Source organism: Simochromis diagramma, unplaced genomic scaffold (assembly GCF_900408965.1).
Source record: "Simochromis diagramma unplaced genomic scaffold, fSimDia1.1 OVJJ01000371.1, whole genome shotgun sequence".
Classification (NCBI taxonomy): Eukaryota; Metazoa; Chordata; class Actinopteri; order Cichliformes; family Cichlidae; genus Simochromis; species Simochromis diagramma.
The window spans coordinates 5,341,377-5,362,350 of NW_024386920.1; the positions used below are offsets into that span (position 1 = coordinate 5,341,377).

Genomic DNA, 20,974 nt, shown 5'->3' on the forward strand with positions numbered 1-20,974 from the left:
AAGTGGCTATAGAGCTGCACACACTGGTACTGAAAACTCATCACAGGTGCAGTTTTTTTGTTTGTTTGTTTTTTTTGGGGGGGGGGGGGTTAGATGACAGATTTCAGTGCCACTGCTTCTGTGCTGAAACCTGGCACTCTCTTGTTTTGAGGCTTTATCCCAAATTTACTAACCTTCCATTCACATTTGCTGTTAAGTTGGACTTTTATTTTGACAACACCAGAAAAGACGAGCTTAATTTGAGCCAAGAGAGTCAGAGAAACAACGAAAATGGGAAATTCTAATTCACTTTCTCATTACAGCTAATAAGATCAGTAGAGGGGGTTTTTTTAACATAAAGGGAAGAAGTCTAGCAGAGGAAGAGTGGTTTTTGATGGCTTCATAATGTTTTTAATGGATCATGGAGTCTGTTTGTGTGACGTCTCTATCAATTATCAGTACCATCACTGTGTGGAAAGAGAGATTGATGCAGAAGCTGGATTTGGAGTCTGGTGCTGGACAATTTACAAAGCAATAATACAACTTAAATAACTCTCTCACACATATAATGAAGAAAGAAAGAAAGAAAGAAAGAAAGAAAGAAAGAAAGAAAGAAAGAATTTTCAAGTGTGGGGTAACAAGCAACCAGTACAGACCCAGATATCTGGTGGGTGGTTGTGGTTTTGCACGCAGGTAATGAAGAAAATAAAAACTGAAAACACATTAAACACATAGATTCTATGACCTCTGCAGGGCAGTTTTAGAAATTCCATTTTGTTTATATAATGCAAAACAATCTTGTAAAGATCATTTATATTGTGGGGTAAAGACCCCAAAATATACAAAATGCAAGGCTTCTTATTCCATAGCAGTTGTTCCATTTAAATTTTAGAAAAAATACTGTATAAAAATGAACCAGTTTGTCTTCCTGTAGGCTAATGATGGTGGGACAATCAAAGTGCTCTCTAAGAAAACTCATCCTCCTCTGAGCCCACAAGGAAGTGTGAAAGGTAAGAAATACTGAATGCATCAAACTAAGAATTCCACATATGTCTTCATATTTCAAACAAGAGCATTTAATTAAATCCATAAAATTTGTATGTATTAGTCATATATGTATATATACACACATATATGACTAAATAAAATGACTAAATAATTGCTGTTGATCGCTCTCTGATATTTATATTTTTTCATCTAGATGACGAGAATTTCTCGGGAAAATACTTCCATTTGGTAAGAGACAACTTGTGTTATTTTTTGCAATACTGATTCATAAAAAATAATAATTTGGATCACTAATGCTTGGATTCAGATTATAGAACACATGTTGTCTAATCTGTCGGCTGGTGTCTTCATCCAGATCGATCCTGATGTAGATGAAGATCAAACAAAGAACCCAGAGAGGAAGAAGTTAAAGCTAAAGGAAGTACACCTCACCAAGCTGCTCTCTACCAAGGCAAGAGAAACTAGTTACAGCGCTACAGTATGCTTACACAAACAGCCACTAATACAGAACTGATACCAGAATCTCTCTCACAAGGTTACTCATAACCATGTGAGACATGGTTACATGGTTAACCTGGCTACTTTTAGTAACCTTCCCTTTTAACTGTCAGGAAAAATGGTTCTGATGAGAGAAGGTACACAAATGAAACACAAACTAAACAGGAGACTAGCAAAACTTGCTTGTGCCAAAACCAAACGTCCAAAGTCTCTAACTACCATGAGATGTGCAGATTTGAAGAACTCATTTAAAAAGCCTGGAAAAAAACAAAACAAAAAAAACAACCTTTCTTCAAAGGAGGGTTGTTTTCTCACCTACTTATTTCTTCTGGGAGATCTGACAGTCATGTTTGTGGACTTTTCATTTGGATGTTCAAAAGCCCAAACACAGAATTTACTTGGAGCAACTCTAAATGGTACTCTGTAGTTTGCACAGCCCCCACATGCATGACTGACAACATGCTCCCGATTAGATGATCAGTGGTGTCCTGTGGGATCTCCTGAGGTCTGAGGTGCAACCTGGTGGTAAACTATTGGGTTTAGGTCAAATGAGCATGGGGAGGTAGTCAATGGTATCAATTCCTTCTTCCTCTAGGACAGGGGTGTTCAACTCCAGGACTCAAAGGCCTAAATCCCTGCAGGTTTTAGATGTGTCCTTGATTCAACACAGCTGATTTAAATGGCTAAATTACCTTCTGAACATGTGTTGAAGTTCTCCAGAGGCCTGGTAATGAACTAATCATTTGATTCAGGTGTGCTGACCCAGGGTGAGATCTAAAACCTGCATGACACTGGCCTTTGACGCCTGGGGTTGGACACCCCTGCTCTAGGAACTACCGACATACTCTCCCCACAGGCCAGGCATTGTCTTGTACCAGGAGGAACCCAGGACCCACTTCACCAGCATTGGTTGACAGTGACTCCAAGGATTTCTTCTCAGTACCTAATGGCAGTCAGGGTCCTGCTGGATAACCTGTAGAGGTCTCCATGTCCCTTATGGAAATACCACCCCAGGCCATCAATGACCCACAACCAAACTGGTCATACTGAACAATGTTACAGGCAGCATAACGTTCTTCACGGTTTCTCCAGATTCTCTCATGTCTGTCAAATGTGTTCAGAGTGAACCTGCTCTCATCTGTGATAAGCACAGGGTGCCAGTGGTGGTACTCTTTAGCAAATGGCACTCGGGCACTAGGGTGAGGAGCAGTGAGCACAGGGCCGACTAGAGGATATTAGGCCCTGAAGTCTGTTTGATTAGAACCTTCTATGGCCCTGTCCAGCTCTCCTAGAGTAACTGTCCGTCTCCAGGAATCTCCTCTAGCTAGACCTGGGGCTTAGAGTACGCTTGGGGAGTGTGATTGTGTGTACAGTGTCTCTTTGTGTCTGTCTCCACATTGGGTGAGTCAGGGCTCTAGACTAACTTTTTGCCATGGGCGTACCGGTACGCCTAACTTTTTAAAGTTAGGCGTACCGGCACAAAAGTTAGGCGCACACAAATTTTCTAATAATTTATATAATATAATGTGTTTTTCTGGATACACTGTGCTTTTTCAGCATTCAAAGATTGATGACACCGTGTCAGAGCACTGGCTATGAATTTCAGAAGGATCAGGCCTTAACTTAACAGAAAAGTTAGCAATAGTTCTTTTCCTATTACAGCTACATCCACTTCTGTCGTGCCTAGGCTGCTCACTAGGGCTGGGTATCATCACTGATTTCTATAATCCATTCAATTCCAGTTTTCAAAGTCCCGATTCGATTCAACTTAGCCTCAGACAGTCAGAAATATTATAATTCTGATCATTTATCAGTACTGACTTCATCAGAATTGTGAACATCACAGCAGATGCCTTTGTGTGAAAGTAACTGAGAATAAAACACAGAAAAACATGAAGGAGATTTTCCTGGTCTGGCTTTTTATAGCAGATAACCTTAAAAATATTCTACAATGTTCTGCATATAAAGTTTAAATTTCATCAGTATTGAACAACAGAAAAAATAGGCTTTCTTGTCCGAGGTCATTTAAGTGAAAAAAAGAAAAGAAAAAGACAGCAGCCGACAGCGCTGTAAACAACGGTAGACTGGTGGGTAATAAGCGAATGAATAATACAGAAAACAGAGATTGGAGACGGGAAACTGTTCTTGAAGTATAGAGAGAGATAGAGAGAGAGCTAGCTGTGCATGGAGTGTGATTTTAATAGTCGTGGAAGCAAAACAGCAAAATTCATGACGACATCGATCAAATGTGAAGCGCAGTTTGCTGCTTCTTTTGCTGCTGGCTCGGTGAATTTTGGCTGGAGAGAGACAAAACCTGCAGCTCAGAATCAGCGCAAAAAGACGTAAACACAGCGCGGACCGGACGCATCAGAATCGCTAAGCTCCGACAGCGTGTCCGTCTACGGCCGTCGGGTGAGAAAGCCGAGAAAGACAAAGTTGATTCTGATGCGTCGGTTCCGTTCTGTGTTTACGTCTTTGTGTGGAATCCGTGTACCTGCTCTCATTTGCTGTTTGGTTGTTGTTGAAATGGTTTTGTGAGCTTTAATCTGAGAATCTGGCGTTTCTGGCAAAACACAGTTATATTTAAAAGTCGATTCAGGATTTAATGAATTGATATCGCTTTATTCAAGCTACTCACCTCCCACTTCCACCTGCACTTTCAACTGGACCACGGCCAATCAGAGAGGTCCCGCCCCTGACTATCTCTGATTGGTTTAGTCCACGATAGGGGCAAAATGTGTGTCTGTTGTTGACCACAGGGAAGGTTGCAGATTTTTTTTTTTTTTGCCACCTGAACATTTGGTCGCACAGGTGCAACCAAATATTTTTTTTTAGTCGCACCACTGAAAAATTTGGTCGCATTTGCGACCAAATTGGTCGCACTCTAGAGCCCTGTGAGTGTTGAGTAATTGCATATGAGAGCATGAGGGTGGGAATGGATGCCTCTAAGTCTGTGTCTATATGTCAGGTTGGGTATCAGATGCCACCTCTCTAGGGACATCTCAGGCCCTCCAAGGTATGGAGGTCTATCTCCACCACCACTTCCCCTGCCATTGGCAGACGCCCTCAGACATCGGTGCATTGGTGGTTCTTTGTGTCTGGGGATGGGCGTCCAGGTACACACCGGCTCACTCCTTGGTGGCTGCTTGTCGGGGCCTGGAGCCTGGGGCTCGCTCGGGCCACTTCGGGGGTGGGGTTCCCTCAGCCTCTCAGCCTGGGGCTCGGTCACTCTGGCACAGCTGGCTGCTGGCGGAGCTCACGGGCGCGTCACTGCAACTCCCCTGGCTTCTGCTCCGCGGCTGCTGAGTGAGCCCTCATCTGGGGCTCTCATCAGCTCTTTCTGGGATAGTGGCGCGGCTGCCCCTCTGTTGGTCTTCCTTGGTCTCTTGTGTTCTGATGGCCTCTGGATGTCTGGAGTTTTGATCTCCTCCATACCTGCTTCATGCCCTGGAGGACGGGGCTGTGGCTCCCCACACCCTCTAGCAGATCATTACATGAAGGAACCTTTTAATACAAGCGCGTTCATGCTCACAGCTGTACACACGGGTGATCACACCCACAAACTACACCCTTTTTGGCTCCTACCTCAAAGCACACTGTGCACTGTCGATATTACGTGCTGCACAATAATGTTTAATATTTAGTATTTACTGTTATATTCCCATAGATCATCGTGATGTTGTTTATTATGTTGCTCTTTTTTTTTCCTCTGCTTGTTTTCTCTTTTTTCTTTTTTAACAGGTGACCCAGATGATTGATATATGTATTTTTTGTCTGCTTATTTTGTTGGTTTTTGTTTTTTGCCCTTTATCCCCATCCCTCTTCCCTGCAGTTTTTCTTTCCCTCTTTCTTTCTCCCCTTTCTTTTCCCCAGTCAAATCTGTCCCGTATTTCGCAAGTGAAAATAAAACAAAATAAACAATAAAAGGTGAATCAAATATACCATTACGGCAAGGCTGGGATGGTCTATTTGGTAAAGTAAATCCGTTGGGCATCTTTCTTCGCCTTTAGACAATAATTCTGATGGCAAAAGAGCCAAATGGGACAGGCAAAAACAAAAAAACAAAAAAAAAAAGGAATCTCCTCTACTTTCTTGAAACTGTGCTGGGAGCTGGGAGACACTGCAAACTTTCAGGCAATGGCACGTATTGATGTTCCATCCTGGAGGAGCTGGACTACCTGTGCAACCTCTGTAGGGTCCAGGTATCGCTTCATGGTGCCAGTAGTAACAGTGACACTAGCCAAAACTAGTGAAAAAACTAGGAAAGATGAAATGGGGGACATGCCAGTGGTCAGAGAGTACACTGTTTTAAAAAGTGTACCTTTGGTTTTTTTTTCAAGCAGTGTATTTGGGAACCATACCCCAAAAAACAAAAAATAAAAAACAACAAAAAAAAAACGAGATTAATACTGATAAAGGTTATTTACTCTCTCTGAAAATTCCCAGATAAGACCTGAATGATATGATTTTAAAATGTGTTCAGCGGGTTGATTACTGGCTGCAGCCAAATACCTGTCATCTCATAGTAAATATGCAGTCTTTCTAACAGAGAGCAGAATCGCCTCTTCTTGTCATTATACCCTCGGACACAGGTCTCCTGACTCTAGGAGGAACTTTATCAAATTGGTTTTCTATCTTAAAATGTAGTAAAACTAACTGAGATGAATTAACAGAAACCAGCTCATTGCATGCTGCTTGTGAAGAAGCTGAGAATGACACTACATTCTCTCTCTTAGGTGGCAGTGCATTCATTTGTGGAGAAACTCTTCAGGTCCATCTGGGGCCTGACACTCAGCAGATCTCCTTTCGCTGTCAAGTACTTCTTTGACTTCTTGGACACTCAGGCGGAAAACATGAAGATCACTGACCCAGATGTCCTGCACATCTGGAAGACCAACAGGTACACGAAATATAAACATCAAAGAGCACTGGCCATAAGCAAATGTCTTAAGATGTTTCATGTTCTCATGTCCTTATCACCAGTTTGCCGCTGCGCTTCTGGATCAACATTCTGAAAAACCCTCAGTTTGTTTTTGACATGGAGAAGACGCCACATATGGACGGCTGCCTGTCCGTCATTGCTCAGGCCTTCATGGACTCCTTTTCTCTGAGTGAGATGCAGCTGGGGAAGGTAAGTACAGCGCCGATCTTATCCCTAATTACTATTGCTAAACAAAAGGGTGGGTTTCATTTCGTTATGGAGAAAGCAGTCACACATCTGCAGTTTATTATTTGAGTTTTGCATCTTGCCACATATAATGCTTGATTTTTGTTCCATTTCAGTACGCGCCTACCAACAAGCTCCTCTATGCCAAAGACATTCCCAAGTTTAAACAGGAAGTGAAGATGTACTACAAACAGATAAGAGACCAGTCACCAGTCACGCCCGCAGAATTCAAGGATTTCCTGCACGAAGAGTCAAAGGTGAATCCATTTAGCGCTGATGCAGGAAAATCAAGGGTTTTGGAAATCCCAGCAGTGAACTAAAAGCTGTTTTCTTTTCAGAAACACGAAAATGAATTCAATGAAGCAGCAGCGCTCAAAGAACTCTACAAATTCATAGAGCGATACTTCACAGAGGTCAGTTCTTTTCTTTTCCATCTCTAAAACAGCTTCAACTGCCAGTTTTATGAGGTGAACAGATTAAGAGTAACACATTTCAGTTTGGCCTTGGTTGAGAAGTCTATGTCCTTCAAAAAGAAAACAACAGACATGAACCACACTTAATTTCGAGGAAACACAACCCAGATGAGTGCTCGGTGGATACAAATCACTAGACCAGAGTCAACAAATCAGTGGTACATAGAGACAGATGAGAAAACCCAAACTCTTCTCACATTTATAAAGAATAGAAGGAGGAGAGGAGATTATGATATTCATTGGTCAGAAAAATGAAGGGAACACTCGGTTATCACTATATAACACAGTTAGTTAAACTCCAGCAATATAAACAACTGTATATCTATTTTACCAGCTTTCGTGTAAATGAAAGTGAGGTGTACTTGTGATGCAACCCAACAACCTCTAAAAAGGAAGAGTTTTCTAGGTGGTGGCCTCAGACCGTTTCTCTCTTCTTATCCCTCCTGACTGATTTTTCTCTAGTTCTGCTTTTTGCTTGTGTCACTATTGGTAGCGTACCTGCAGCCCATTCAGGTTTGCCATTTGCCCCATCAGTCAGAGGGGAACCAGTGGCCGTTCTGGTGTTCTCTGGCAAATGTCAATCAAACTGCACAGAGCTAGATGGGAGCACAGTTCCCACTAAGGCTAGGGTCACACTACAGAAAACAGTGGTTGCAACAAAAATTGGTCACGGCTTAAATTAAAAAAAAAAAAAAAAGGGGGGGGGGGGGGGATAAATGGCAAAATGTTATCAAAATACTCTGATCACTGCAAAATGTTAGAAATAACAGAACCGGTTCTCCATAACTCACATCTTATTTGCTTTCCCTTGGACTAAGATGTTGACATTAGTGACTTCACTTGTGAAACCTTGTGACACACGAGGCTGCACCTGCAGAGGAAATGTGTTCAGACCTTCTGACTTTATCGGGTTATTTCCTGTTCTCGGGTGCAGAGCAGCACTTTTTAAAAACAGATTTTGTTTACTGTTAAAGCTTCAGGCCATTTTAAGAGACCTCAAAGCCTTCTTGAAAAAACATTCCAGAGACACGGGACTAACAAGCTAAATTGTTCCTAATTTTGTGCCCTGAAATATTTTACAGTTAAAGGCTTATTAAGACAAGTTTTTTGTACACCAGCTTTTTATACTGAGGTTTAAATGACACTTTAAACACTGCATTTTCTAAGGTGTCTTTGTCCCCTTTCGTCTGGCTTTTTTACAGATCAAGCAGAAACTGGACGAGAACGGAGTCCCTGCTGAGCTGAAGGAGCAGCTACAACATGTAAAGCAATCATTTGATGGACTGAAAAGCTGCTCCTGGAGTTGAACCATCTGTCTTTTCTCTAATAGGAATAAGCCGTGAATATCAAGCAAGGGAGTGAACCTCACAGAGGATGTTTCGTTTACCGAAAGCTTTTTGTATCTGATGGACTTTCACTTTCTTCACCAGCGGAGTAATTGTTGTTAAAACTCATGAACCCAAATGCACAATGATTCCAGCCAAAGACATGCAGTGTTGGGAAGGTTACTTTTAAAATGTATTCCATTACAGAATACAGAATACATGCCCCAAAATGTATTCTGTAACGTATTCCGTTACGTTACTCAATGACAGTAACGTATTCTGAATACTTTGGATTACTTAATATATTATCATGCTTTTTACAACAACGTGAATGTACTATTGCTGTGTGATTTATTACTATTACTGAAGGTCCGCGACTCCGAACCGTAGTAAAGGGACCTCTGACTAATATGGCGGGGTCCCTGTCGGCTCGTAGCCGTAAAAATAGCTTTACTTTGCTGTGTGGGTCAACTTTGCTGGCGAGAGACAGAGAGAGGCGTTGAAAGACTGCTCCAACGGAACTTATTGTTTTCGGAGGAAAACACGAACACAGTGTACAGTCGAGTCTTAATAGCTTACTTACAACTGGGCTAGTCAGGCACTCTTCTTGGCTGCAGTGGTTATTATTATATTTACATGCTTCCAGCTCCCGTTTCTGCTCAATGACAACTCGTACCTTTCCACTCCCCTTTTTCTCCCTCCTGGCGCTCACAGACACATAACGTGTATGGTAGTCCATTCTCCCTGCAACACGGACTACACTGCCCATGATGCTACATTCTTTAGAGCTATGCTTGTAGCATTCTGCCTGTTAGCTTAGCACAACAACAACAACAACGAAAAGGCGCTCTCTCACCCAGGAAACACACAGTCGCAGAGAGAGAGAGAGAGCGTCGCCCTGTAACCATGGCAACCGTAACGCTGCCGCCTGGAACAACAGAACGTAGCTGTCAAACAAAACCCAAACAGTCCTGACCCGCGACAAAATGAAACAGGAAAATACCGCAGTGTAATCCATTTATTTCAACAAAGTAACTGTATTCTGAATACCACCTTTTTAAACGGTAACTGTAACGGAATACAGTTACTCATATTTTGTATTTTAAATACGTAACGGCGGTACATGTATTCCGTTACTCCCCAACACTGAAGACATGTCAGACACAAGGTTAATGTACAAATATTTTAATACAGTTCAAGTCTGTATCATTATTGTGCAACGTAGTCCGTAGTGTCATCTGTATGACTCCTCTGTATTTTTTCCCCCAACACAATGGCTTTATAACAAATGTAAACAAGTTTCTTATTACAAAATCCAGCCCTGAGGATATCATGTGAAAAAGTGCCAAGGTATCACATTTTAGACATATAAAATGTGGAATTCTTCCAATAAATGTTTTATTTTTATAAAAACACAGTCCGCTTGATTTGAAAGCAGGATGTCATCTCAAACTGTGCTCGTACTTGAAGCCCCATGGGAAGTAGAAACAGTGTCAGAGTTCAGGCTGGGGTGTGGTGCTCCGATCTCTTTGTACCAGAGAGCCCAGTTCCTCCAACTGCTGCTGCTGGGCACTTTCCAGATTCTCCAGCCTCTGATGCAACAGAGAGAATTGAGAACCATGATCCTCCTGAGAGGAGAAAAGGATGCGGGGAGGCAAAGAAAGAGATGCAAGGAGAAGTTATAACATTATAGAGACTGCTAAATGAACTCTGCAACATAGAGTCAACTGAACACAGCTGAAGCGCCAACAATTCCAATCCTGTGTGTTCGCAGAGTGCAAGCAGCAGTGTGTTTCAGGAGAACAAGCACTAGACTCTTCATTAGGTGCTCTGTCTGCAGTTTTAAAGTGAATCCTAAAATCCACCATGAGCCAGAAAAGCATAAAGTCGAGTTAATATGAGCGTTCTCATCACAATGTGTTAGTAGCCTGCCAGTGCACTCTCTATGGCCTGTCAGTGTAAATTGACATAGTGCTTTACTACTCTGACCACTCATAGCACTTTTCATATATGTTCATCAACCCTTATATACCTATAGTGGACACGGACAACCTCCCGAGCCACAGCTGCCTCAGAAAGAGCGGATAAACAGGCCATTATAATAATTGGTAGTACTGGGCAACAGTCTGAAGCCACAGCAACAGTTCCACAGGCTTTCTGAAGCTCTTTCAAACTTTCAAAGAAATGTTGGTTAAGCCGTTTAATACTGACCTTTGAATCATTCAAGCAAAAAAAGGAATCTAACCAAAGAGATGAAGTGTACAAGACGCTTACTGGGTTGTTACCAAACTGTCCCTCAGACCCGAGGAAGACGAAGGGGGCCTGTGAAGAGGTCAGGAACGCAGGGCCTGCACTGAAGGGGCCCTGACCGCCAAGCAGGAGGCGCCGAAACTCATTGTGACGCCTCTGCAGCTCCTTCAGCCGTTTGTTCACTTGAGCTTGCTCCTGTGAGAACAATGAACGCCTGGACACGAGAGAAAAGAGCATATTGACATCGAGCCCCCGTAAAGTCAGTGTGGCTTCATCATTCAAGGCCAAAAAGTAAAAAAAAAATCCATATTGTGAGCCATTTCCTAATGAAACAGTAGAGTGCGGTGTCTCAAAAGTCGATTTGAACACATCATCTTGCACTATTAAATCTGAAATGATTCCGTGTTCTTCTCCAAATTGGCAAACACTGAGCCATCCGACTTCAAACTCGGCAGATGCATTGCTGGCGAACTGAGCAAATGCGGTTTCGGCTAAAAGCTAAGTTGTCAAGTGACTCCTCTGGTGTTATACACTGGCTTTTTGTGTTTGGAGGAGCAGTGTTCAATAAAACTACAATCTAATAGGGCCACTGTTACAGAAATCATCTTGTCAAAAATAAAATCAAAGCAACCCGAGGTACACTCTCCAGGCTGCACAGTTTTTAAAAAAGGCGATCACATTTACTTTTTAACTGCAGCAGCTTCCAGTTCCAGCTCCTCAATCTTGGCCTCCAGCAACTGGATTTTATCCTGCAGTCTCTTCTCTTTGTTCTCTGTCAGCATTTTTCTCTAAACACACAAAGACACACAGACACAGACAGACACAGATAGATTAGCTGCTTTCTCTGTTAAAACTCCTAACAATGTTAAAGTGCAAACAAACATTAAAAGGTCCTCAAGTCTTCTTGTGAACATGTGTGTTAAAAATGTTTATTTATGACTGAAAAACAGCACAAAGAAATGTCTAAAAAAAAAAAAAACAGTTAAAAGCATATGGACCTATGCACATGCAACCCCTGGAAATCACCAGGGGTTGCATGTGCATTAATGACAGATTTTTGTGTTTTTCCTTTTGTTTTAAAGAACACAGATACAAAAAAAATGGAATAATGATTTTTTTTCTTTCCTAACTTCAGGCATAATTTTTCTATTGGATTAAGTTGGTCTGCCTGCATCAACAGAAGCTTTACAACTGTTCATGCATCAATACAACTTGTGCAGAAAACCTACTTCCTATCTGTTAAATGAGAAAAACCCTCAGCAGTACATTTACTGCTGAGGTAATGACACCCACATGTTCACTTATATAGCACATGAGTGGGGAAATGTGGTTTACAAGTTTCATCTGAATAACACCGGAAAAAAAAAAAGTTTCATCAGCCTCACCTCCTTGGCTAACACAGATTCACTGCTTTCGTCCAGTAATCCATGAATTACATCACGTAATTCAGCTTTTTTTCTTTTTTAATCAGTTCTGTCACAAACATCAATTCCTTTTTTTTTCACATTTGTTTTTCACTTCTTTTGTTGCATATTTTCTGTTTCCAAAAGGCACACTTCTTTCACTTTTCTGTTCTGATGCTTTGACATCTACCAGTTAACTAAAAGTTTTCCTTCCTTATAGTTTTGCTGACACATGCTCGAAATTTCAGACACAGCAGACTGAACAGCCAACCGATTACCTTCTTGCAGGAACTATATGAGCATTTTTCATGTTACGAGAGACAGTTTTCTAGCTCGGCCCATGCTTCCTTTAACACAGCCAGGTGCAGAAGCCTGTTAAAAACCGCAAACTCTGTTAACTGTAGACTGTGTTGCTTATTCAGTTTTAGTACTGAAAATTAAAGGACAATTACATCAATTTGTGCTTCACTTGATCGGGGGGGAGAAAAAATGGAGCATAAATGAATTTTTTTTTAACTTTTTGAATAAGGCTTTATAAAGCCAGAATTTTCAGCTGATAAACAAAAAAAATGTGTCATATCTGTGATGTGTTGTGAGTCTCAAGATTAGGAAAAAACTTGAATGATTATAATCCACATGTGGTGATTTTACTGTTTTTACCAGGGTGTGCCATAAAAGGCAGGGAATGAAGAAGCGGTACCTTCTTTTGAGCCACCGCTGCCCTCTGCAGTTTGTCTTTGACCTGAGAATATTTCTGCTGCAGCTCAGCCTCTCGCTCCTGCAGCTTGTGTTTCTCCTCCAACCACTCGATACGACGCTCCTCCACCAAGCTGCGGAAGGAACAGACAGAAGGAGGATGTGAAAGGAGCAAAAAGCCACTAAATTCATGTTAAAATGTTTTGAGTGGTCACTCAGACTTGAAAAGTGCCATATGAGAGTGAGTACATGTTAAACAAGGGTTGTCAAACATAAGGTCTGGGAGCCACACTAAGCCCGCCAAAGACTCCCATTAGTCGTCTTAGTTCTTTCTTACAATTTGAGAGCAGATAGTCGCGCTGTAAGACTTTTCTTTATCGTGCAGAAAAACTGAAATGTATTGTTGCATACATTATAACAAACTACCTCAGGGATCAAATGTGTAGTAAAGAATTCTTTACACTGACAGAACGGGGTGTTTCACTGGTCGGTCCTCTTCAAAGTGGGCTATATGTGGCCTACCATGTAAAATGAGCTTGACATCCCTGTGTTAGACTGGGCAACTGTGCGGGTGTACCTCTCTGCCTCATGCTGGCTCCTCTCTGCCTGTGCCCGGGCTGTCCTCAGCTCCTCCCTCACTCTGTCCAGTGTTTCTCTCAGTCGTCGGTTCATCTCCATCATGTCACTTTCAGAGTGAGACAGCGCCTCCATCTGCACACCAAGTTCCTGGTTTTGCTGTTGTGTCAAACAAACAGTAATTATTACTGCAGGCATAAAAACTACCATTGTTTGTTTTTGTTTTTTTTGTTTGTTTAGTGTCCAAATAAGACTTTATGGTTGGTTGGTTGTGTCTTACTTGATGCAGATCAGCAATTTCTGCTTTCTGCCTCTCCAGCTCCTCAAGCTGTGAGCTCTGCTGCTGTACCTTAGTCCTATGAGATAAAATAAAAAAGGTATCAGACAAAAACAACATTTAAAAAAAAAAAGCAAGAAAAAAGTCTCCAGGTTCTACATCTGACACATATTTTAGTAGCTGACCACAAAATAGGAACAGAAAGTGAAAGATGATAAAAAGAAAATCAAGATCAATCATAGAAAGTTCAACATGTCACAACCCCAGTTCTACTTTTATGCAAGTTTCAGATATCATACAGCTACTCCTCATGCCCCAGTTTTGCCCTCTTACTAATGTAACTGTGGTTGTTTTGCAGCACAAACCTGACCTCAGGTTTTGCAGCTCTCTGCGTGCTGTCTCTTCACCCTGCTGGGTGCTGCGGAGTCGCTCCTCCCACTCCTCCTTCTGGGCTTGATCTGAGGCATCATGCAGCGCCCTCTGCTGTTCTAGTGCTGCAAGACGGTTCTCCAACTCTAACCTAGCAACATCAAATTGAAGAAAAGGGGTGAGATAGACTCTGTGCACCTTAGCATATGCTACTTTCGTTGGGGAAACTCCTGTATAGCGCCTTGTTTCCAGTGTGATATTCGCTCCTTGTTTGGTTTTCCAAAACAAGTCAACCAAATGGATGAATCAAGCAGCGATTTACATTTCACAACATGTCTTGGGCATTTACTGAATATATCTGTAGATGATGTACATCGACTTGTTGATATTTTCCCCCCGCGCCTCAGAGGAAAAGAGAGAAAAGATTAAAAGGTTATATTTCTCAGTATTTGTTTACTTGCAATTTTGAAGGTAAGTCACAACATAACCTTTGTTAACCAGCAATCATTCATTTATTTTTTTCTGTGGCTTTTTTTCACAGTTTGTTGACATGCTGTGTAGGTCTGTACTTGACTAGCTGATATATATATATAACGGGGGAAACCTTTGACTATTGTTCACCTGTAGTTTGAATGCTGAGCATTTGCTTGTTTAAATCATAAGAACTGTCACTACACAGAGATGTGCTTCTGTATGTGAACAATGTGTCTTCTGAGTTTGTAATGCAGTTCTGCTTGTGTTGAGTGATGTAAACAACCAATCAATCTACGCTCTTCAAACATCAAAATTGATCATTTGATTTTTTTTATGACACAGCAATGGTGAGTGTTCCCACCTTCTGCTCTTTGTAACTTAACGTAATCTTTCCGTTTTCGTGTTTTGGACATGATTTTGGAGTCCGTCTTCCCAGTAGCAATTGACGGCAAAATAAAGCAAAATAAATGTACAACCCAACATCCGGCCTTAAAACAGGAAGTTAGCATTTTCTCGTGCACAGAGATCAACAAACAAGGAAGCTTCAATAACTGATGGTGTAACATTGTTAACAGGTGGTTTCAAACTGCAAGAATACATCCAAATCACACATCGGACATATGAAGGCGACTCTCACTTTTCCTCATGCAGGGCTGCCATCTTACGGAACTCTTCCTCTCGAGCAGACTGCACCCTTCTGACCATCTCCCTCTCCTTTTCCACCAGGACTTCCTTGTGTCGTTCAACCGCTGCATTTAGCACCTCCACGTCTGCCTGCAGACCTGAGACAGAGTTACTGGGTTTGAGGGTGATAAAGGCTTTCCAGTCTTAGAGAATGAGTAGATTTATTTTCCATCAGAGCTCTTCTTTATCTCAGGAAAAAGAAACTATCCATATGGTTTTCAGACATTTACAATACAAAGTCAGGCTAAAGTGGGGTATGAAGACAGTTTTCTTGCATATTTCTGGCATGCTCTTTTACATGAGAGAGCTGGATGAATGTGAAAAGAGAAGAGACCCATACCATCAATCTGTCCCTGCAGGGTGTCTCTCTCTCTCTCCACCTCCCCTTTAGAACGTGAACACTCCAGTTTGACGCTGGCTATTTCCAGCTTATGCGAATGCCTCAGGCTTTCAATCTGATGCACAAAAAACATGTCAGATAGCCCTTTATTTTCCCCCCAAAAAAACTTCTTAACACAAATGTAAATAGCGAGATATTACAACTGGGCTCATCAGGCACTCTTTTTGGCTGCAGTGGTTATTATTATATTTACATGCTTCCATCTCTTGTTTCTGCTCGGTGACAACTCGTACTTTTCAACTCTCCTTTTTCTCCCTGCAGCACGGACTACACTGCCCATGAGGCTACATTCTTTAGGGCTATGCCTGTAACACTCTGCCTATTGCCTTCAAATTAAATAATTTTTCGAATAATTTTTTAAAATATTTCTTCAGGTCATTATGCGGGCCGTAAGTAGGGATGACATGGGCCGCGAGATTGAGACACAGGCATTAGAGCCTCTTAATGCGTGTTTTGTTTGGGTTTCCACCGGCGTGGAATTACCAAAAATAGAGAGGGCATAGCCTAATATATAAAACAGGAAAAGACCACCATGTAATCCATTTTTTTAAAATAAAGTAACTGTATTCTGAATACCACCCCTTTAAACAGTAATAAAGTAATTGTAACAGGATACAGTTACTCATATTTTGTATTTTAAATACGTAACGACGCTACATGTATTCTGTTGCTCCCCAACACTGTCCATTGTCAGAGTTCAGGGTCAGAGATCAAAGAACAGTGTACCTGAGAGGTGAGAGAGCTGACCTCTCTCTCAGCTTTGTGCAGTCTCCCGGTGAGCTGGCTGTTCTGCTCATGGCTCTGGTGAAGCTCGCTCTCCATGCGCTCCAGCTGCAGACGCAACGACTGGCGCTCCGCCTGTCACATCAACCAATCAGATCCATCAGTTATGATGAACACAAATACTCCCAAAAAAGGAAATCTGATCACTCTGCAGCTATGTTTATTATAATGACATGAAATGAGCCACCTCCAGTGACTTCAGTGCAGCCTGAGACTCTGTCAGCTGTCTGATCTGGATGCGCTGGACATTCTCAGCCTGCTGACCCGAATTTTCCTTCTGGGCTCTAAGCTCGGCCACCTCTGCCTCCAACCCCTTCAGCCGTAGGTGGAGCTGAGCTTTCTCTCTCAGAAGGGCCTCTACTCGTTTCCCATCACGCAGCGCATCTGAACCTTGATACTGAGCCACCAGCTCCTCTCTGTCCTTCTCCAGACGGGAGACCTGATAGTACAATAGTACAAGTTTAAGAACTTATTTATTTAGACGTGGGTGAGTCACAACAAATTAAAATCATGCCACCGCTTACTGCACACAAACCAGCCCACCTCCGCCTCATAGCGGATCTTCCTTTCCTCCAGCACACGAGCGTGTTCCTCTCTCTGATGGTCAAACTGGGACTTGAGAAATGTGTACTCATACCGCAGCTTGTTGTACTCAGACCTGTACTTCTCCGTCTCCTAGAAGAAAGAACATGGAAATTAGCTGCTCTTTCCTTTACTAGGGCTTTAAAAGGACCTTTAAAACTCTTGTTGCTATGGACTTTATATGCACAGATTCAGTAGAAGTGTTAAATAGCCCAGCAATTTCATTTTTCACTATAACCCATTTATGGCCATTTAGTCACGTGCATTATCATCAACAAACTAAGAAAAATGATGTAACAGTTCACATGAAATAGCATCTTGTTCCAGTACTTCCAATTATACTGATTCCCCCCCGAATGCAAAATCTCCCAAGTGAAGAAATACATTAGTATTCAGGGTTGTGGGTGGACATTGTGAAATAAAACAAAAATGTGATAATTTCATCATCAGGACTTAGGAAAAGAAAATCCCAATGCATTTACACCGGGCCGCTTAAAGCAACACTGGATGCTGTTGTTAAACTACAACATCCTGAATATGGACTAAAAGCAGAGACATACTGCCTTGTGCAGTTTTAATGTCTTGCTTCATGCATGCTGTATATAAATCCAACCCCAGTGTATGATTATGACTTTATTGCAGATGCTGGACTGGAAATGAAATGGCTGTTACTTTCAGTTTAGCTTGGATCATTTATTCATTTTTTACTAACGTGACGCTTTTGAGTGCCTTAACAGATATATTAATTATAATAATGGCAGCTGAGACCTTTGAATGACATTTTTCAAGCTATAAAATAAATATATTTTTATGTCTTTCTTGTTTTCTCTTCTGAACATCTGGGGATTTTGCAAAGTTGTTTCTCTTTCATTTGCAAAAAACTAATCAGAGTGCCTGACCTCCTCCAGCTTGTTGAATCTGTCTCTGACTGGAGCCTCCATCTCCTGCTGCACCTGAGCTCTGAGCAACTCCAGCCGCTGAGGGGTCATCACCTTTTAAACACATAAGCACACACACGTTTTCATCCAGAAAGATTACGATGAGAAATAAATGTCACTTTATTTGGGTGTCTTTAATATTTAGGAATGTGCAAATCTTACAGGGAACAAAAGCAAGAACGTTAATCTTCACTATCTAAGACTTCCCCTGATCTTGGGGGTGGGGTACCTGCAGACGAAGCTCTTCCAGCTCCCTGGCTTTGTCCAGCAGCTCTCCACGCAGCTCGGCCAACAGCAGTTGCAGTTTCTCCTGCTCAGACTGTTTGTCACTCAGCAGGCGCTTCAGCTCAGCCTGTGCCCGTGTGTACTCATCCTGCAGGCTGCACAACGGACAAAGAAGAGAATAACTAAAATTTGCCCCTGACACATTTATTACAATCTTCTGTCCTCTCTAAAGTTTCCCCATTTTTAGCAGTGTTGGTAAGAAGATAGCATTTTTGTTTCCAAGTGATCCCTACACAGACATATAGTGTCATTAAGTATCAAATAAAATTTGTTTTCACCTGGTATGTTCCGCCTTTAATGTCTGGTAATTTTTCCTGTGGTTCTCACTCTTCATCCTCTCGTCGATCAGCATCTTCTGCAGCTCCATCTCTGCTCCCCCCAATCCAGTTGACAACCCCAGCATGGCTGCGGGCTTCCCCATCCCCGGTTCCAAGTTTGGCAGATGAGGAGCCGACTGACCAAGGGTGGAGGAGGTCATCTCACCTCTACAGGAAAGATCCCAAAACAAGAAGAGACAAAAAATTAAATAAATAAATACATTTTTAAAAAGGCTGGGTAAACCAAGCAAAGGAACAGAGGTTTTCAAAAAATCTCTTCCTTTGTAATGGTAATAAAACTGCCTGCAGTGTAGTAAAGCCAGCGATGACTTGGTGGCTTTGTTGTCAGTTAGTAACCATGGTGGCTTTAAGAAGAACCTCCCCAGCTACTTATTAAAATCACAGCCTCTTAGCATTGAAAGCTCTGCATCTGTCTCAAGTGATTAGCTGGCTGCTGGCTCTGCTGCGGATACCAGGGGGCCGTGATTGCCACTGCTACATCACTTCAGCCTCAAGCACCCCGACTAATCCTAAAATAATTTCAGACTATTGCCAGTTGGTCAGAAATTAAAGAAATGAAAATAGCAGAACCATGAACTCTGGTAGTTGGTGAAAGGTCTTCGAAATTAGCTCTGTACAAAACAGCTACAGCTAATATTACAAATTCTATTATTGAATTATATTTCAAAACATGTCCCCCTGACATTGTCCTGCGTTTATTTTAAATATCGCGCCGCAAAACATGCTAACTAGCCGCCTAGCCGCTCCAGTGGGTCCGTTATCGGACGCTCACTACTTCCGCCGTTTTCTTTTTATCTTCTGTGGAAAATACTGTACTTCATTGCCCATGATTAACACTGGCATTCTAGCTACATTTCTAACGAAAACAGGCGTCACTGAAATCAATCTTACGTGGTTCTTTAAGCTGTTGTCTACAAGCTATCTTTGGTCGGCCATGTACCAATGGACAATGCTAGCTCTAACTTATTAACATGGGTAATATTAAGTAGACGTTCTTGCACATTTTTAGTTCTAGCGACGGAATAGAAACCCATAAAGTACCGTTACAGTATTTTCCCCAGATGTGAGAAGGTGGTTGCCGAACAGCACTTACCTCCCAAGTTTGAGACTTTTTTCTTACTTCCTTATTAGCTATTTGTTTTGCTAGCTAGCTAATCTGTAAACTACAAACTGTGGGGTCATGGGTAGTGTTTTTCAACGTATTTCTCGCGAGATTGAGTCCAACTTGCGCGATACTTCTTTCTAAAGGAATTATCATTAATCATGTTCCCTACCGTCTATTTACCGACATAAGCAAACATATTAAACATAGCATCGGAAATCTCTGCCTTTTAATGTATCCGTCTTTTATATACATTCAGAGGCACCAATATATATCTGTATTTTAATTTTAGATTTAGAAACAAAGCTGGTGATAAAGGAGAAGCAGACGGGATACAACTCGTCAGCAGAAACCAGCAGCTTCAGGTTCATTATGAGTTCATTATGTTACTTCACAGTGATGGCTTGTTGCGTCCTTGTTTAAGCATTTGTCACAGTTTAGTGCAAAAGCTTTGAAACAAGCGTTCTTTTCCTGTCCAGCAGACAAAGGAACGGGACGAGAAACTAGCAAGAGATCAGAAGGAACTATAGCTTTTTGTTGTAAACAGTTATAAATAGTTGCAAATATATTAATAAACTTTCATTATTTAATTATTGAAAAACATCTACCTTTTGTGTGCTTTTTATTCTCCCTATATTGCCAAATGTATATAATGACAACTATTTATTTAGCTCTGTTTGCGGCATAGTTTTTTAAGTCTAGTTCCCAAATCGTTTAATAGTAAATTATTTTAATTTTCATTTGTATGTTTTATTTAGTGGTTTTATGTCTGTATTGGCAGTGAACGTTTATTGTACTTTCTAAGTGGCTTCAAAATCCCTCGGTCAATCTGGGCGCGGTCAATCACTGCGACGCGCTGTTGTACTTATATTTAAAAGATCAACTAAATAAACTTGTCTGATTTCACACGCACGTCTGCCGTTGCGAAAACTGTATATCTGACTCCAAAATCAGGGACAAAATGGCTGGAAAATGGATTTCAACCTTCCCCGGTTAAACTGGTACAGTGGGTGATACTTCAGTTCTTCCAACAAACAGCATTGCTCGGATCCTTCAGCGTCTTTGTCTAAATCTTTATCCCTGACCCTTTCAGAGAAAAACTCGAATTTCAAGGCGTCACGTCCCCATCGTTGTTCCTTATTTCCGCCCTTCTCCACGCCTCTCTCTGCGGACCTTTAAGTAAAGGACTGCTCCGCGGTTGTTGTGGGGTGGCAGTGGCATAGCACTTAGGTCGAAGGGCTATCAACCGGTATTCCGGGGTTCGAGACCACCTTTCTCCACTACCTTCCCCTTTATGCGACCGTAACCAAGGATTGTGTAGTTGAGTCGTTTTTTTGTTTTTGTTTTTTCAAATTTAACACACGTTT

General features: G+C 41.7%; 2 protein-coding genes across 6 annotated transcripts in view; one reads left to right on the forward strand and one right to left on the reverse strand.

Moving 5' to 3' along the window:
• Positions 1-8,705, forward strand: part of plxnc1 (plexin C1) — a 43,899-nt gene extending 35,194 nt beyond the window's left edge. For all 3 annotated transcript variants that reach the window (XM_040036691.1, XM_040036692.1, XM_040036690.1), the window contains 8 exons: positions 914-989; positions 1,181-1,215; positions 1,343-1,438; positions 6,222-6,385; positions 6,469-6,616; positions 6,769-6,909; positions 6,991-7,065; positions 8,328-8,705. In XM_040036691.1, coding sequence (XP_039892625.1) covers positions 914-989; positions 1,181-1,215; positions 1,343-1,438; positions 6,222-6,385; positions 6,469-6,616; positions 6,769-6,909; positions 6,991-7,065; positions 8,328-8,432 — 840 coding nt within the window. In that variant the 3' untranslated portion in view covers positions 8,433-8,705. The remainder of the gene's footprint in view (positions 1-913; positions 990-1,180; positions 1,216-1,342; positions 1,439-6,221; positions 6,386-6,468; positions 6,617-6,768; positions 6,910-6,990; positions 7,066-8,327) is intronic.
• An 883-nt stretch (positions 8,706-9,588) lies between these two features.
• cep83 (centrosomal protein 83) lies at positions 9,589-19,724 on the reverse strand. Of its 3 annotated transcripts, none has more exons than XM_040036693.1 (16): positions 19,599-19,724; positions 18,446-18,652; positions 18,112-18,262; positions 17,844-17,936; positions 16,906-17,037; positions 16,550-16,801; positions 16,306-16,437; positions 15,520-15,634; positions 15,133-15,277; positions 14,023-14,172; positions 13,656-13,731; positions 13,377-13,534; positions 12,804-12,933; positions 11,385-11,488; positions 10,725-10,914; positions 9,589-10,078 (listed from the first exon to the last, which is right to left on the reverse strand). In XM_040036693.1, exons 2-16 carry the CDS (start codon positions 18,643-18,645, stop codon positions 9,944-9,946), a joined length of 2,163 nt encoding a protein of 720 aa, XP_039892627.1. In that variant the 5' UTR covers positions 18,646-18,652; positions 19,599-19,724; the 3' UTR covers positions 9,589-9,943. The 3 variants fall into 3 exon arrangements, with proteins under 3 accessions (XP_039892627.1, XP_039892628.1, XP_039892629.1); XM_040036694.1 differs by having other exon boundaries at positions 19,547-19,608; XM_040036695.1 differs by lacking the exon at positions 19,599-19,724 and adding an exon at positions 19,397-19,497.
• Between the last annotated feature and the right edge of the window lie 1,250 nt (positions 19,725-20,974).

What these genes read in the sequence shown, in the direction of transcription:
- cep83 (XM_040036693.1), bottom strand. Translation starts at nt 18,645, where the DNA reads ATGACCTCCTCCACCCTTGGTCAGTCGGCTCCTCATCTGCCAAACTTG. An exon ending in AAATTGCTGATCTGCATCAA is followed by an intron (nt 13,535 to 13,655) that starts GTAAGACACAAC and finishes TTGACACAACAG; the next exon opens with CAAAACCAGGAACTTGGTGT. An exon ending in CAGCGGTGGCTCAAAAGAAG is followed by an intron (nt 11,489 to 12,803) that starts GTACCGCTTCTT and finishes TTGTGTGTTTAG; the next exon opens with AGAAAAATGCTGACAGAGAA.